Here is an 18,246-nt window from a genome sequence, read left to right on the forward strand (position 1 = left end):
CCTTGAGTTCCTTCTTTCACATGCTGCTTGAGAAAATTGTCTCACAACAATTCAATAAAATCCTCTTCATTCTTATCATGAGATTTCTCTTCAACCCAGTCAATGTTTGGATAATTAAAGTCACCCATAATGATCACTTGTTTATACCCATAACACTGAATTGGTGATTCATTCTTCATCTCCTGCAACTGAGCCATCAGGTCTGTAGCAACATCCTACCACATATTTCATTTTGTTAGCCTCCACTTCACACCAGATAGCCTCAAACTCACCACTACATGGGACATTGTTACCATCATTGTATTCTTACGTTTCTACCCTAAAACTGGACTTAAGTATCTGATATCATTAGTAGTACTTCCCGTCCTCTCCCATCTCTTCTGTCATTCCTAAAAATAGTGTACCAATTGCACTTGATCCCAGTTAGTTATCATATCTGATTCTGATAGCCAGATTAACTAATGCCTACAATCTTAGGCCACATCATATTTAATAAAGCAACGAACTCAACATCTTTGGTTTCTGATGCTCCTGGCATTTGTGTATAGACATAATAAATTACCACCTAGCCAATTCTTATAATTAGATATGCAATCTATTTGGCCTTGTCATAGAACTTTCTCTTTTTCCTCCACAGACATACTCAAAAGGTCCGAACCCAAAGCACATATTTCCACCTCTTTGTCAGATACATAACCATGTTTGAAGTCATTCATACCTTTATCATGTTTGCATACCATAGCAGAACTTCACATGCATTTTTCCCATTCCTACCTTGATGATCTAGTTTCCCTGACTCTCTGCATTAGGTCTCATACCAATAAGTAATTTTTTTAGGCTGCCGTGGCAAACAAATTCAGGTTGTCCTTCTTATACAAGTATTTTCTGCCATCAGACACACTCCACACATCTGGAAACTCACATCCATTTCTTCTACACAGCCTGCACATGGAAACATTTGCTATCACCGTCCTCCATAACTTGGTACTGTAATATCTGGGTAGAAAACTCACAATTTTTACTCTCATATTTCATTCTCGCTTCTTCCAACAGACCTTTCATATCCTCTCTCATACTATATTTGTCACTACTTAAATGATTAGTACCTACCAGAACTACTATCTCTTTTACTTTTCTTTTCTGTTTTTCAATTACAATTGTCATATCTTTAATTTTTGTGGCCAGGAAACTAGAAGTAGTGACTCCCTTGGCATGTGCAAATTTTAAGATTGAATCGCCATACCATATCATCTCTTTGTTCTTAAATTTTAAATGACTTACCTTGTTATTATTATGGCTACAAGTTCAGTGCTTTCCTGCCTCTTCTTGTTCTGATCCTTTTTCTTATCCTGTCTAAGTTTCATTAAACATTTTTCCACATTTTCTAATTCTCTGGTCAATTTTCTAATAATTTCTTTTAGCAGAGATATTTCTAATGTTAGGTTATCTTCGAATAGATTATCATCATCACTGCAGCAATACTTTTGCTCATCAGGACAAATTTTCCTCAGTAGCAATAACTTTAACTTGAGCTGTAGACATTGCCGTGTTTTGACCATTCTTAAGAGTAGTAAAAACTAATAATATTTCAACAATTATGTTATTAAATGCTGAAGTACAATAAATACACTAAAAATATACCAATAAATCAACAAAATTCACCGATCTTGCAGGAGCTTTCTAACAGCATGCCATTTTGCCAGACAGACTTGAACAATCCAATTTTCAATATTTTTTATATATATATAAAATAAAATTTATTATTTTGTTTAGGTGCATTCAAAAATATGTGATTTATAATGAATTCTTAGAAAACTATTAATATATATTGTTCATGAAATCTCACAAACACTTCAGTGGGAAAAAAAAATCTATAAAACTCAATGATAAAAATATCCTTGGTCCCATTTTTTTAACACCTGATGTTATTTTATTTTAAAATCTAAATCATGAATAAAATGACTATTACCTTTCAACAATTCCATATACCTTGGATGTTCTGAGAGAAATTTTTCGCTTGGTTTATTTAATGCAGGGTTGGGATTCCCTCCACTGTCTATCCACTCTTTGTAATAATATTTTAAATAATCTAACTCAGCACCTCTTCGGTCTTGCTTTGTTATCTAGAAATAAATGAATGTAATGTGGTATAAACATTTCAAGTATTTATTTATTATTTTAATATGAATCCCAACCAAAAATGTTTTAAACTTATGGTATATAAGTACCGTAGATGAATTTAGATAATCTGGACATTCTGGTCTAGAAATCAAATATGGAGCTTTTGAAAACACATCACCTCTCACACCCAGGATGGTAGGCTCACAACAGCCATCAAAATCATTTGATATTTATCTACAGGCACAAACATCTATATCTACAGTGGGGTTTGACCTGTTGGCTAATGAGCAGAGACATTATGAACTTGAGAACCATGCCTACACAACTCAAATATATTTCAAAGTTATAGTTAAAAGTTACATAAAAAAAAAAAGTGTGGTGTTAAATTCATTACTTATATTTTGCTAATAATTTTAATCAGTTAAAATTATTAGCAAAGATAATAATTTTAACTGGTTATTTTAACCAGTTAAATAATTTTAACTCTGGCACTGAACCCCTATGAATAGAAGAGAAGGGATATGATTAAGACATTTAAGTTGGTCAAGGATTGTTACTGTGTTAATGTGGAAGAAATTTGAAAGCTGTATAAGGAGGGCTTGAGCAGGGGCATAAAATTAAGGTTCCTTGTATAGACAGCCTGGTTGGCTGAGTGTTAGCATACTTGCTCTCTAACCAACAGGTTGTAGGTTCGAATCCCACCATGGGCATGGATGTTTGTGATTGTCTTTAGGTGGAAAATGAATTTCCTCACCCGGTGTGAGACCACCTCTCCACTTATTGAAGGCCTGAAGTGGCTAAAACAGTTCCATGTTTGGTCTCTAGAGCAGGGTTCCAGACAATATAAAAATAAAAAAAAAGTAAAAAATTGCAAAAATAAAATATATAAAATTGACAAAAATGGAAAAACAAAAAAATCCTTGCCCAACCATGGTACAAATGTACTATAGGTTTAGTAATAACCATTCATGGGTGGTTATTACTAAACTATAATAAATTTAGTTTAATCCTTTATCCCAGTTAGAGCAAACAAAGTTTGCACCTGAAAATATCTCCAGGACTGAATATAGTGTTGTACTATCTTACCTGGGTAAGTAGTGCAACACCAGGGCAAATCTTAGCAAGAGTAATTTAATTAAAAAAAGGTGGTAAACCTTTTGACAACTCCTATAGGTAAAGATGACCTTGCTACTGCTTCTGCCTGGTATCTCCAACTCTGGGCCTGGCTCCCACTGAAGAGACCTCAATAAAGGTTGAAACTAGTCTGGGTAGTGTGTGGCCAATCCCTTAATGCATAACAGTATACATATCCACAAGGAGATGTGTTTTGCATTATGGGAGATACTGGGATAGGAGTGTTGGTAGCTTGCTCCACCTTTGCTAAGAGTTGCCGTGGTGTTGCACTACTTACCCAGGTAAAATAGTACAACACTATATTCAGTCGTGAAGATATTTTCAGGCGCAAACTTTGTTTGCTCTCACTGGGATAAAGGATTAAACTAAATTTATTATTGCATCTGAAGTATCTTTCAGGATTAGGGCAACTCGTGGCAAAGGTGGTATGATTTCACATTACTTGCCTCAGTATCCCATAATGCAAAGCTCATCTCCTTGCAGACATGTATAATGCTATGCATTATGGGAAGGGTCACTACCCAGACCGGTTTTGACCTTTATTGAGGTCTCATCAGTGGGAGCCAGACCCAGAGGTGAGATACCAATAAAGGTCGAAACCGATGCGGATAGTGACCCTTCCCATAATGCATAGCATTATACATGTCCACAAGGAGATGTGCTTTGCATTATGAGATTCTAAGGCAAGTGATGTGAAGTCATACTACCTTTGCCACGAGCTTCCCCAGTCCTGAAAGATACTTCAGGTGCAAACTTTGTTTGATTACACTTGGATAATGGATTAAACCAAGCATATAATTTCTTGGTATCTTTAATTTATAATATAACCAAGTGAAAAACTTTCAACTACTATCTATCTCTAATCCAGAAGATTTTAATAATAAAGTGTGACACCTTTTGGAAACTCACACAGGAAAATATGACTTCTGCATTACTTCAACCTTGGTATCTCGGAAATTGAGAATCACCTAGGTGATTCGGCTCGAAAACCCTGGTGGGTAATGGGTGGCAGTGCTGTAGCCAATGAAGTTCTGAGGCTCGGCTATTGCTGTTACCCTCCTGCCATGATCAGAGCTTTAATAGCTCAATAACACCTTATCCCTACACTGTCCTCTACAGATAACAGGGAAGATGAAAAGCATACTTGCTTCACCCCTTTAAGCCAGTCCTTATAAGGACTTGGTATCTCCCCTCTGGGTGTGGCTCCCACTGATGAGACCTGAATAAAGGTCGAAACTAGTCTGGGTAGTGACCCTTCCCATAATGCATAGCATTATACATGTCCACAAGGAGATGTGCTTTGCATTATGGGATACTAAGGCAAGTCATGTGAAGTCATACCACCTTTGCCACAGTCCTGAAAGATACTTCAGGCGCAAACTTTGTTTGCTTACACTTGGAAAAATGGATTAAACCAAGTATATAATTTCTTGCTATCTTTAATTTAAAAAATAGTTATCTCAATATCTTGGACCATTTTCAAGTTAAATGAAAAAAAAAAAAAGCGTTTTTAAAAGTTTGAAAAAAATTTTCAACTACTTAGACACAAAAATTTCAGTTTCTAACAGAGCTTCCCTCATCACAGACAGGATGCGAACCCATATTTTTTTTCCTGATATTTCAAGAGCATTTGACTGTGTCCAGCAGACACCTGCTCAGTAAATAGCCATCTTTTGGTCTACCTTCTACTCTATTTAATTGGGAAGCTAGCTTTCTCACTCTCAAATCATTCACTATATGTGGTGGAATGCACTTCACTAACTTCTTCACTAATGCAGAAGTACTTAAGGGCTCTATCCTACTGTATCTCCTCATTCTCCTATATATAAATGACCTTTTCTCATTTATCAATAAACCTACCAACAGTTCTTCTGACAGTATATTTCATTTCTCCTACTCATTTGATAAATTCTCCAGTGCTCAAACATCCCAAGTTTTAAGATCCTCTGCAACCACTATCATAAACATTGATCTGCATATCAATGGGGCAAAGACACCTTCAATGCTAACAATTTGCTTCTTTTTAAGTGAAAAGGATCTCGACTCACCTTGTTTTATTTTCAGTAATACACAAATCACCAGACAGGTCCAAAGAAGTCTTTTTCTCTCCTTAGACTGACATAGATCCCTATACTTTTTTTTGGCATAAACACATTACATTTCTCAGATTAAAAAATTAGGCACCATTTTCATATGCTACTATTCATTTATCTAGCTATTAATTCTTTATAAATCCCATATATTCTCATCTTCAGAAAAATGTTCACATGTTTGAGGTGGTGCACCAAAACTTCTCTAAAAATTCTTGATGCTGTCCAAAGAAGAACAGTTCACTTGGTAAATGGACAATGTTTAATGGACACTTCTCTACTGAATCAGCTTACTTTATTCCTCTATTTTCCGTTTCCAAACTGATTCTCCTCTGATCTCTGAAACAACCTTCCACATACAGCTTTTCAAGAAGAATGTCAATGGATTCCTTCTTTATTTTCAACGGTATGGCAAAACCATTCAGCTACAGGGGCATCCATCAGTGAATGAAACATATATATGAAATATTCATATTTTAAATTAAATGTTCCATACCATTTCAGTGACCTGGGTTTGGCTCTTATTGCTGACACGTGGAACTACATCTCAGAATAAAAGGGCTTTTTCAACTGATGGTGAGTAAACCTGTCATAAAAAAGTTTCTCATTGCACAAACTGATAAACTGGTTTGTCAGTTTGTGGAATGAGAAATATAAAGTGGTGAGGCAAAACAATGAGATGTACAATGGTCCTGCTATAGGTGGCCTCACATGTTCACTGGGAGTAATTTAAGTGATGTGATATCTAGATTATAGCACGTGATATGCAAATCTAATCTAAGAGCTAAAAAAAATTAAGAAACCTGGATTAGAGACTATAATATGAACCAGAGAGAGAAAAGTACCTTAATTGGCTGGCTGAGTGGATGGTCAATTAACAAGTAGTGGGGGGGGGGTGCAAATCCTACAACATGGACATCAGCGAATCTTCGGGTGGTAGATGATTGTTGTCTGGTGTGTGAGACCATCATCTTGTTTAATAGAGGTCTAGATTGACTTGAAAAAAGCTCCATGTTTGGTCTCTTAAGAAAAGTTATCAGATATTACTCTTAGCTTTAAGCACCTGGTACTACTCTACATACAGCTAAAATCTTTCAAGGGTGCGATTCACATAAAAAAAAAGTTAACTAATCAGGAAATGATCCAAGGATTGCTTGCACTAGCATTCCCTTGAATAACTAATCTATCTGTACCAATTTTCTAAAATAACTGAATGCAGGAAATTAGTCTATATCAAGAATTACTTTAAATTGTATTTAACTTATGAAAGGTTGTAAAGCTATAGTATATTAACACTATGGGTAGGTTAAGAGTAAAGTAAAATGATTTCACACCAAGTAATGAAATTCACTCATCACTGAAATGATAAATAATAACTGAATATGAAATTATTATCAATAATAATCTACTACACAAAATATGATAAGCCACCAACAAAAAAATTTTTTTTTCATACTCCTCAATTTTTTTCCATTGTTTATTATTAACTCACCTCACTTCGATTCAAATGAAGAAGAGTTCCAACTCTGGCAATAATCATTTGAAAAGTTGTTTTTTCAGATTCCATTTCCACAATAGGATTGTTGCAAATTTTAAGTTTCTCAAGCATGGGAAGTTTGTTTAATTGTGAAATATCTCTCCACTAGTTAGAAAGAAAAACAAATTATATATATATATATAATTAAAAATATATATAAAAAAGCCTATGATCACACACACATATATATATAAAATATATATATATATATAAAATATATATATAATTAAAAATATATATAAAAAAAGCCTATGATCACACACACATATATATATATATATATATATATATATATGTGTGTGTGTGTGTGTGTTAGAAGACTGATTTACTCGGTTGAAGTACGTGTTTTTTAGAATTAAATGACTGGGAAACCAAGATAAGAAATAAAACAAATTTTAATGGCACGACTAGTTTCGTCTTTAACAGACTTCTTCAGGGGCAAAAAATAAATAAATAAATAAATAAAATAAAATAAACAACCAACAAGAAACGTAAAGGAAATAACTCTAAACAGCACAAAAAAAGGTTAGCTTTTGCATTTCAACATTAATGCATTGACATTTGTGTATTTAAAAACATTCTCTCTCTGACTTCAAATTTGGGCATACATGTGCACTCATAATCTCGTGTACGCCAATATTGGATAGCAGCACAATGACAGCCAGATAGGTTATAATTTAGGTTACTGTTGAGATGTATAGGATTGAGAATAATTTCTTTAGATTCTACTATCTTTCTCTCTAATTCATCGTAACAATGGAAAATATTAGTAGACTTGTCCCATAGTACTGGATGTTTATGGTTCTCTTCATTAGAATTTGAAGAAAACAGAACATGGCTAGACAGAGCCCTGGCTCGCATTCTCCAGTAACTTATGTCTCTCTGATGTTCTTTGATGCGTAGCTCAATGGATTTCTCTGTCTGGCCAAAGTACAATTTATCACAATTACACCAAATCTGGTAGACACCGGGATACTTGAGGTTGTTATATCTAGGTTTAGGTCTGCTCAGTAAGGAGCGGAGTTTCTGTAGAGGTGTGAATAAAGTCCGTATGTTGTACTTCCGAAGAACCTTGGCCAATTTGGGAGAGACGGAGCTGATGTGTAGAGAAACGTTACCTTTAACACGTTGTATCCTCATTATGGCGAGCGAGTAGATTAAACAGGAATTTGTTAATACTTTTTGGGAATAGCTATTCAGTTGAAAGGTAGTCAAGGAGGAAATTAAGTTCTCTGTTTAGTTCTTCTTCATCATAAATGTCAATACACAAATGTCAACGCATTAACATTGAAATGCATATGCTAACCTTTTTTTTGTGCTGTTTAGAGTTATTTCCTTTACGGTTCTTGTTGGTTGTTTCTTTTATTTATTTTTTTGCACCTGAAGAAGTCTGTTAAGACGAAACTAGTCGTGACATTAAATTTTGTTTTATTTCTTATCTTGGTTTCCCAGTCATTTAATCCTAAAAAACATCATATATATATATATATATATAATTAATTAATTTATTTATTTATTATTATTTTACAATTTCCACACAGGGTGTTTGTTGTATTTAACTGCCTTTTACTTAATTAGAGTACAGAAATACATTTGTGAATGCATTAAACCATTAACAACATGAATTAAAGTTCAATGTATATTATTATTCAGCATTCTCCATGTCAATGATTGTGGTGGTCTGCTCTGATCCTCCAAATTCTTATTATAATTTCTCTTAGACTCATTCAATGATGAGCTTAACATTCCCTCTGGCAATGCCTTCTATTTACTAGCAGTAAAAATTGAATTGTTGTTACTCATAACTTCATGATGCAAACCAAGAAATAATATTCTTGGTTTAATCCTTTATCCAAGTGTAAGCAAACAAAGTTTGTGCCTGAACTATTTTCAGGACTGAGCAACTCGTAAGCTTCCAACAACTATCTCTAATCCAGAGTATTCTAATAATAAGGTGTGACACCTTTTGGCTTCTCATATATGGAAATATGACTACTGCATTACTTCAACCTTGGTATCACCTCTGGCTCCCAGTGATGAGACCTCGATACAGGTCAAAACCAGTCTGGGTAGTGACCCTTCCCATAATGCATAGCATTATACAATACATGTCAATAAGGATATGTGCTTTGCATTATGAGATACTAAGGCAAGTGATGTGAAGTCATTTGCTTCTTTATATGAGTTGCCCAGTCCTGAAAATAGTTCAGGCGCAAACTTTGTTTGCTTACACTTGGATAAAGGATTAAACCAAGAATTTAATTTCTTAGCATCTATAATTTATAGTATAACCAAGTGGAAAAACTTCCAACATATGTCTTAGCTTACGTAAATATCATGAAAATTGACTATTATGTAAGAATGAATATAAAATAAAAAATATTGGAATAATAATTATATTTCTGCTACTATACTATTCACGAAATGAGCAGAAATTGTTGTGAGAAATAAAAAATATTGGAGTAATAACTGTATAATAATTCTGCTACTATACAATTCACAAAATGAGCAGAAATCATTGTGCAAATTTCATGACCTGTCCAAAATGCTAAACATTTCATGAACTGTACAGGGGCAATGAAGAATTCATGGAATGTACAAAAAGTTGCACATTTCATGAATTGTGTAATTACATGATCTGCACATAACACATAGTTTATTAAGCATAAATTTATAGCACAAATATGTAAAAAAATTGTAAAAAAGTATGTTATTGCTTATAAAAAATCCCTAATTTCTATTAAGTTCCCATCCTGCACAACATGCTGACTTCTTTCCTTATTATTTGTGTCTACTGTTGAATGACATTTCCTAAGCAGTCATGAATCATCATATCTTGTTGGATCAAGCATGTCAGTGGTGGGTAAACAATTTTAACAAATACCAGGAAAAATTATTTTTGCCATCAATAAAGAAAATTTGGCTGATGATCAGATTCATTTGTAAAATTCTTGATTAGCATTCACTTGTTGAAACTGGTATCATACTCACAGTATTCATCAAATGCTTCAATTTTGCTGAAACTGTCTGTTCAGTTAGGTATCAATGAAACCCAAGAAATGCATCTCTCATTTAAATGAAGCCTGATTGACAATTCTCTAAACTTCACTCTCACCAAATGTCACTTGAGAGTTAATATCTTTATTTCACTGTTTCCTATCAAATGCTGCTAAATAAGCATTTTTACTGTTCAACAGCCTACTTTCTGTCGATTCTTTTAGAGTTCTATAGTAAGTTTTTGGATCGACTGAAGAATAATTTCTGTACTCCATCCCAAAGAGTGAAACACTTTGAAATTTCCAAGTTTCAGCAGCTCTGGTAAGAAGTTGTACAACAACTTCCATTTTATTTATTTGTCCTGTACAGATTTATAAAGTGTTCTGCAAGTCCAAACTTAAACCTGATAGCTCTTCAAGAGTCACACATTAAACCTAGCTTTAAGATAAGGTCTATATTTGTAATTTTTTTTCTGTAGTCCTTCACATGTGCATCTATTCTTTATGATTGAATCACTCCTTGCTTCTTGAAAATGATCAACTAATGTCTCATAGTTATTGCAAACAAATCAAAACCTCAATGCTGCCTATCACATGATTAAAATTCTTAGTTTTTAATGGTCTTTAGTTTTTAAATATCAAGCAAGTTCACACATACTTTCAGTTCTCTGGTATTTTTTAGCAATGTGTTAGACATAAAATTTGTCAATAAATGCTTTAAATCTATTGATATTTGTGACAGATTGCACGGTATTGCCAAAGTTCTAACTAGTGATAAGCACAATGCCATAATTTGATTTCAAATTTATGGCTGAGCTTATTCCACTGTCTCCAATAAACAAGTTTGAATGTACACAAAGTGGATTTTGTTACCCAAAAAAGTTGATTCATCAACATCAATAAAATTTTTGTGAGCCATATTTTTTGATTTCATCATTAATGTGCTTAAAAATACTAGCATTAACGGAATGAAGGATACGTTCTAAGTCAATCCCATTTAATTCTTGTAGGTGTCTCTAATTCAAAATGATCAACACACTTTGGCCATCTTTCATTTGATGTGAAAACCTTTGCTGTTATTAATTTTTCACAACATAAACATTTTAAACAGATTTTCAAGGGGGATCTTTCTCAGCTTTTGTGAGCAGTTTTGCATTCCTGTTTCTTTATGACTGAAAATTTTCTTTCTAAGAGAGTAGCCACTGATGTCTACTTTTGCCAAAATAAGTAATTTCACTGTTTGCCCATTGCTTACAAATCTTCATGCCATCTTTTCCACTCCAAGAATGCCCAACTCATTTACATAATGCTCATCCAAGTCTCATATTTTGACAATTTTTACATTGCGCAGGAAGTTTTTTATTTTTATTTTTAAATCAATGTCCAGCAATCTTATTCTCTTTGTGCTTTGGGCATTTACTCTTGAAACACTTAAGAAAAACCTGCTCACTAGTTTTGTTTTCCTTCCATAAATCTTTCACACTACATTTCACACTACAGTGTGTGTGAAATGTTGAGTGAACTAAATTCCACATGTTAAAATCCCTTGCCATTGTTTTATGCATGAATGCCATAACAATATGGTATACAATAAAACACGGTGAAAATCACAACATGTAGCATATTCTGCCCTTCGCAAAATAACATTTTCTAGAGTGCAAGGAATTAAGTTTTAAAGACTTAACACATTCAGAATTGCTTCGTTTCTAAAGGAAGCAGATCAAAACCTTTATCTTTCAAAATACCTTCCCCCATTTTTTTTTTTTTTTTTTGTATACTACAGTAACATCCAAAAATAAAGTGCTATTCTTATATTATTTAATAAATAGAAGTCTGCACAAACAGTAACTTTCCAATTGTAATTGTATATAATGAAGAAACAGTCAATGGATGCAGCACACAGTCATGGCATTATTTCATGAGCAAACTTTTGTTTGACAATGCTTCAGTATAACAGACACAAAAATGTGGACAGTTTTTGATAGTTATAACATATTAATGAATTTCAGAAGGTAACAATTACAAAATTTTTGTGGCTATATATAAAGAATAAACAACACTGAAAAATTTAAAGTTGTTTAATAAAGTAAAGAAGGAATAAATAAAACAAAACAACATACTTCAGATAAATTATTGAAAGTTAATGATAAAAATTTCAAATGAGGAAAGTGTGTTGTTTTTTCTGTTGGCTGAACATCAGAAAATGAAATACTGGCCAAATTAATGTTGTCGAGCAACAATTCTTCAAGGCTAAATGAAAAAATAAAATATATATATATACATATAAAATTAAAAAAAAAAAAAAAACAATATATATATATATATATATATATATATATATATATATATATATATATATATATACACACACATATAAAATTAAAAAAAAAAATATATATATATATATATGTGTGTGTGTGTGTGTGTGCGTCTGTGTGTGTGTGTACGTATGCATACAGGGCTTCAGAAATATAACATAAATCTACTACCACAAAAAAAATTTCACTCACCAAAGGTATAGGTCTACTTTATATAAATATTATTATAGGTGATGTTTTAAAAAACTAAATGTTATGAATAAAAATAATAATTCATGAAAACAACAGGAAAGTAGGTAGAACTCAGAAAAGTGAGTCTGGCTGTGGAGCCAGACTCACTTTTAACACATGCATTGACTTGTCTTTGCAAGTCAATGCATGTGTCATTGATTTTTTTTTTTTAAACAGTATTAAAAAAAAGTCTTTTCATTATGTAAAAAGTTTAAGTATTTAATTAAGCCAAGCTAATTCTCTATGAGCTGTGTTAGAAAAATAAGTAATATAGATATACTATGGTATTTAATCAATTGGCAATTTTAATTTTTGTGTTTACAATTACCAGTTTCTTTTCTTAATGAAATTAGATTGTGAGAAAAGTACAATCAATTTTTTATTTTATTATTATTTTTTTGTAATAACAGATTGTCTGCTGTCATATGTTGGATGTATTGTGTGTGTGTGTGTGTGTGTGTGTGTGTGTATATATATATATATATATATATGTATATATATGTATGTATGTATGTATGTATGTATGTAAGGTTAACACTGAACTAATGAATGAAAGCACTGATTTGATTATAAAATTTATTTATTGGAAATCATTGCTGTAATTAAATATGAAATACGTGATATGAAAAATTCGCAATAATATTCATTCTGCTACTCTTAAAGAAGTGTTTTCTAAACTGTGTGTGTGTTGGGGTTGTGTTGCTGTCAGGATGCTATTATTATTATTTCGGGCAACTCCAAGGAGTCGACAGACTCATCGAGGGAGGCCCTAACATCATGTGAAGAACAACTGTTCGCCATTCACACAGTATCTATCATACCTCGCCTTGAACTCATTCACGGTCATAGCACCCACAACATACTCTGGCATCTTATTCCACTCATTCACCACTCTCCAAGTAAAAAACCTAGCTCTAACACCCCTGCTAACCACATTCTTGCCCAGCTTCCATGTATGGCCCCTAGTCCTCCCACCACTAGTCCTATTCTCAAAAATATCTTCTGGATTAATCTTATAGAAACTCTTCAGTAATTTGAATGTTTCAATCATATCACCCCTTTTCTGACTATCAACCAATTTTTGCAACCCACAAATCTTCAACCTGTTCTCATAAGGTTCATTCCACAGACCTGCTATCATCTTGGTCACTCATCTCTGGATCCTTTCCACCTCCTCCCCATCAAGAAGAAACCCTGGCACCCATATCTGGGCACAGTAGTCTAGATGGGGTCTTATCAAGCCTTGATATAGATATTGGCAATTTTAATTTTTGCTTGTTAAAGTATTTTTCAGCAACCAAGTGATTTGATGAGCTGATTTAGCTACTTTTGCAATGTGCCCCCTAAACTTCAACTCCCTATCCACCAACACTCCCAAATCCCTGGCCTCATCTCCTGGAGTACGGTTCCACCAATGTGATATACTGCTGCTAATCTTTTCACCCCAAAATGCATAACCTTACACTTTGCCACATTAAATTGACATCCATTTTTGCTAGCCCAGTCCTCCAAACTATCCGAATCATCCTGCAAAATTTTGACATCCTGTGCACTCACAATTGCTCTAGCGAACTTTGCATCATCAGCAAACAAGTGAACACTTCCTCTCAGAGCCTTTCCTATATCGTTAATGAACAAATTCAAAAGTAGTGGTCCAAGAACAGAACTCTGCAGCACACAACTAGTCACAAGCCGTCTTTTGGACTCCACTCCTGAATAAACCACTCTCTGGTCTCTATCCATCAACCACCCTCCTATCCATCTCAACCAACCCTATATCCATCCCCATCTGCTCTAGTTTACTGATTAGAGTTCCATGTGGTAACCTGTCAAAGGCCTTTGCAAGGTCCAGTAGAATCACTGTAAACCCATTACCCTTATCCAGTTCAGCCATCACTGTATTATAAAACGTGAGCAAGTTACTGAGGCATGATCTACCCTTCACAAAACGATGTTGTCCCCCATACAGTATCCCATTTTCATCTATCCAATCCTGTATTCTTCTCGTGACTAATTTCTCCAAGACTTTGACAACGATTCCTGATATATGCTAATCAGTTGGTAATTTACAACAGCAGTCTTGGAACCTCCTTTAGGCAGTGGAACTATTTTCCCCTCTTTCCACCCCCTTGGGACTAACCCAGACCCGAGACTCAAATTAAACAAAATGGTCAAGGGTACTGACAATTCTTTAGCCGCTTCACGTACGACGAGCTGGTATACCATCCAATCCCACAGATGTATTGATATTGAGGTTTTGCAATAGACTACTCACCTCCACTTCATTCACCACAATTCCCGTATAATCTATTGGTTCATTCATTTCTGCAATGTCATCACCAGGATGATATATTCTTGCAAATTGCTCGCTCAGTAACTCAACTATATCAACTGATTCGTTACCTCCCTACCATTGGCATTCTTTAAAATCATTCTGCCATATACATTTTTTCTTTTACTTGCAACATATCTAAAAAACTGTTTAGGATTCTCTTTAGCCTGCATGGCCAATGTTCTTTCATAATTCTTTTTTGATTTTCTTACCACACTCGTTACCCTTCTGGCCTGCACTTTATACCGTTCATGTGCCTGCCAGTCACCTTTCCTCTTAAATTCCCTCCATAGCTGTTTCTTTTTTTTGCAGCTCAAGCTTAATGGTGTTATTCATCCATTTAACCCCTACTTGATTTATTATTCGGACTCTAGGTATACAGTCAGCCAATGCTTCATGCAAACACTTCTTAATCGCCTCCCATGCACTATCAACTTCTAGCCCTTGCAGTTGAACATGCCATGGCACTGAACCAATCAAACTCCTAAGCTTGTCATACTTAAGCCTGATAATTCCACATGTACCCTGTCTTAATTGTAAATTCCACACCTTTAGCCACCTCCCAAGTCAAGACCCTATGATCACTCTCACCAATTGGTGGCAACGTGGTCATATTCATAACAGCCAAATTCTCAGATGCAATTACTAGGTCAAGCACTCTCTGACCTCTAGTATTTTCCATTACATGTTGTCGCAGATAGTTATCCCTTAATAACCACATAAAATCCAATTCCTTCCTCCTATGTGTCCTCTCCTCCAATCAATGTTACCATAGTTGAAATCTCCCATAATAATTATCCTCCTTCCACTCATTTCTTCTATTTACTTATGCATACTATCTCCACCATCTATTCCATCACCTGGTCTATAGCAGCACCCAACTGTATATTTTGTTCTGCTAGTTTCAATCTCACACCAATAGCCTGAAATGTGCTCTTTTTTCTATCCTGCAGTTCCACATCTATTCCTCTTGGCTATAGCTCATCAGTTATCATCAATAACACCCCCTTTTATTCTCCCTGTCACTCCTGAACACACCATATCCCTCACATTCAATCCCACTAGCTGTGTCATCTTCTGTCAGCCATGTTTCACTAATGCCAATAACCTGTGGTCTGGAAGTGCCAACCAAGGCCCAAAATTCTCCCTTCTTGTTCCTAATACTTCTGGCATTTGTATACATGAATTGAGGATTAAGTATTAAGTATTAAATGAAGGATTGAGTATGTATTTTATGACTGCAGATCCGTGTGTGTGCTCACAGGTTGGTATGCCTGTTCTGAGGGACGAAAAAAGTGAGTTTCTAGGTGAAAACTCCTTCTATTTCCATATGAGACCAGCTAACTCACCTTTAATTGAAAGAGACCGGATTAAGGTTTCTCACGTCATGGACAGGAATTGAATCCAGGTCTTTCTGAACAAAGGGCTTCATCTATACCAATTGAGCTATGGAGGCTAACATGAGACCAATGAAAGTAGCTTTAAAAATATCTTAATTTAACAATATGCCTTAAAATATATTTAGCAAATGTACTAAATGCAATATAATCAGTAAAAATCACAATAATATATTAAAAGTACACTAACTAATCTAAAAAATATATATATATACAATTTGTATACCACCTTCAAACAGCCCAGAAGTTGTCATCTTTTTTCCCACCTATTAAAAATACATTATCACCTCTTTCTTTGCTTGGTGTTTATAAAATACCCTGTTCTTGTCATCTTTGCTACTTTGGACAGACTGGCCATTCTGCTACTATTAAAATCAAAGAGCATCAAGATTATATAAACATTTTTTTAATAGAATTTGAAGGTTCTGGCCTTGCTTCTCATGCCGTCGACACCAGACATAAAGTTCACTGGAACCATATCAAGATGCTATACTACAGTAGGTTCAAATCTGATTGGCTATATTTTGAAATGTGTGAAGCCCTATGCCACTGTCCTAATCTTAATTGGACAGATTTTATGCCTATTTCTAAGTTTCGGGAAGCTATTGCTGTTAATTGTTTATAATTTGTTAAATTATAAATGATAAATTTATAATTTAACATTATGAAAACTTTGCACTCCAACATTGTTAAATTTAAACATTGTTAGTAGTTCTGCCTTCTCCCTGAAAATAGCTGAGGACATATTGAGTGAAACATATAGGAGTAATAAATTATATTTAGTTTTCTCTTACATGTGTGAAGCCATTATTTAAAAATTATATTATACCATTTATTAAATATTTTATCTACTAAAAATTTTTTTTTGAAGGGAATGCCATCATTTACAACTAAATGAAACATAATTTAGTTTTTTTTTTCTTTAAACAAGCAGAATTAATTGCAGATTATTGCACATAGACACACACACACACATTCCTTGATTCCCTTTGATGCTAAACTGTCTATGTCCAGTGAATCTTAATTTACTCATTATTATCAGATATCCATGGCATTCAAAGACTTATTGTAAGAGGTCCATATTAACCAAAATGCCTAATGTACATCCTATTGAAGATCCAATAAAGCACTCACGACTGTTTCTTGCAACCCATTACACTAACTAACCTCTACATGCAAAATATCCAACTTGACTCTCCTCTCCTGTGCTAACCACATTCTTACATAACCTCCAGAAATGATCCCTTATTTTCTCTCATCCAGTCATATACTAACAAATTTCTTTATCATCTACTCTATAAAAATCTTTTAATAACATATATTTTTATCATATCCCTTCTTTTCCATCTATCAGCTAAACTTCGTAATCTACAAACCTGCTATCTTCATAAAGCAGCACTACACCAATCATCATTTTGGTCACTTGTCTCTGTATCCTTTCCAATGCTTTTACATCACCAACAACCCAGGGATCATATTGTGCATAACAGTCAAGCTGTAGTCTGTGGAACTTTACACAGAAGAATAACGACTTCATATTCCTATTTGTCAGGTTTTCTTAACATCCATGTGATCATCGAAGGTATTTTGCTACTTTTTTGCAGTATGTCTTTTGAACTTCAACTCCCAGGTAACCATCACCCCAAAATCCCTAGCTTCACCGATTTCTTGTATTGCAATTCATCAACATAAACATAGTTTGTAATGTGCAAGTGTATAAACTTATACATTAAATTGACAACCATTAATCATCCTTTGTGTACAGTCAGTCTATTCATATCATCCTGCCAGACCTCTGATATCACCTTGATTAATTATTGGTCTCCTCTGTTTAGCAACACCAGCATACGAGATATCTCACTCACTCATACTCTCACTCATCAGGGTTCCATACAGTATCCTGTTAAATATCTTTACAAAGTCTTGCAGTATCATGGTGTAGTCATTTCCCTTATCCAACTTGACTCCCAATTTATTGAAGTAAATTACTAAGACAAAGCCTCACCTTCACAAAGCATGCTGTCATCTACAGGTATTATATCACTATCCATCTATTCCTGATTTCTGTTAAGGCAATGTTCCCATTACCT

General features: G+C 34.2%; 1 protein-coding gene across 7 annotated transcripts in view; it reads right to left on the minus strand.

Moving 5' to 3' along the window:
• Tbce (Tubulin-binding cofactor E) overlaps positions 1-18,246 on the minus strand; it is a 319,945-nt gene that overhangs the window by 129,138 nt on the left and 172,561 nt on the right. For all 7 annotated transcript variants that reach the window (XM_090399269.1, XM_090399264.1, XM_090399265.1 and 4 more), the window contains exons 8-10: positions 11,999-12,128; positions 6,838-6,987; positions 1,970-2,123 (exon numbers count right to left, since the gene is read on the minus strand). In XM_090399269.1, coding sequence (XP_090255395.1) covers positions 1,970-2,123; positions 6,838-6,987; positions 11,999-12,128 — 434 coding nt within the window. The remainder of the gene's footprint in view (positions 1-1,969; positions 2,124-6,837; positions 6,988-11,998; positions 12,129-18,246) is intronic.

The sequence above is a fragment of the Typopeltis vanoorti genome, chromosome 10 (genome assembly GCF_054136105.1).
Source record: "Typopeltis vanoorti isolate ZY-2024b chromosome 10, IOZ_Tvanoo_1.0, whole genome shotgun sequence".
In the NCBI taxonomy this organism is placed as follows: domain Eukaryota; kingdom Metazoa; phylum Arthropoda; class Arachnida; order Uropygi; family Thelyphonidae; genus Typopeltis; species Typopeltis vanoorti.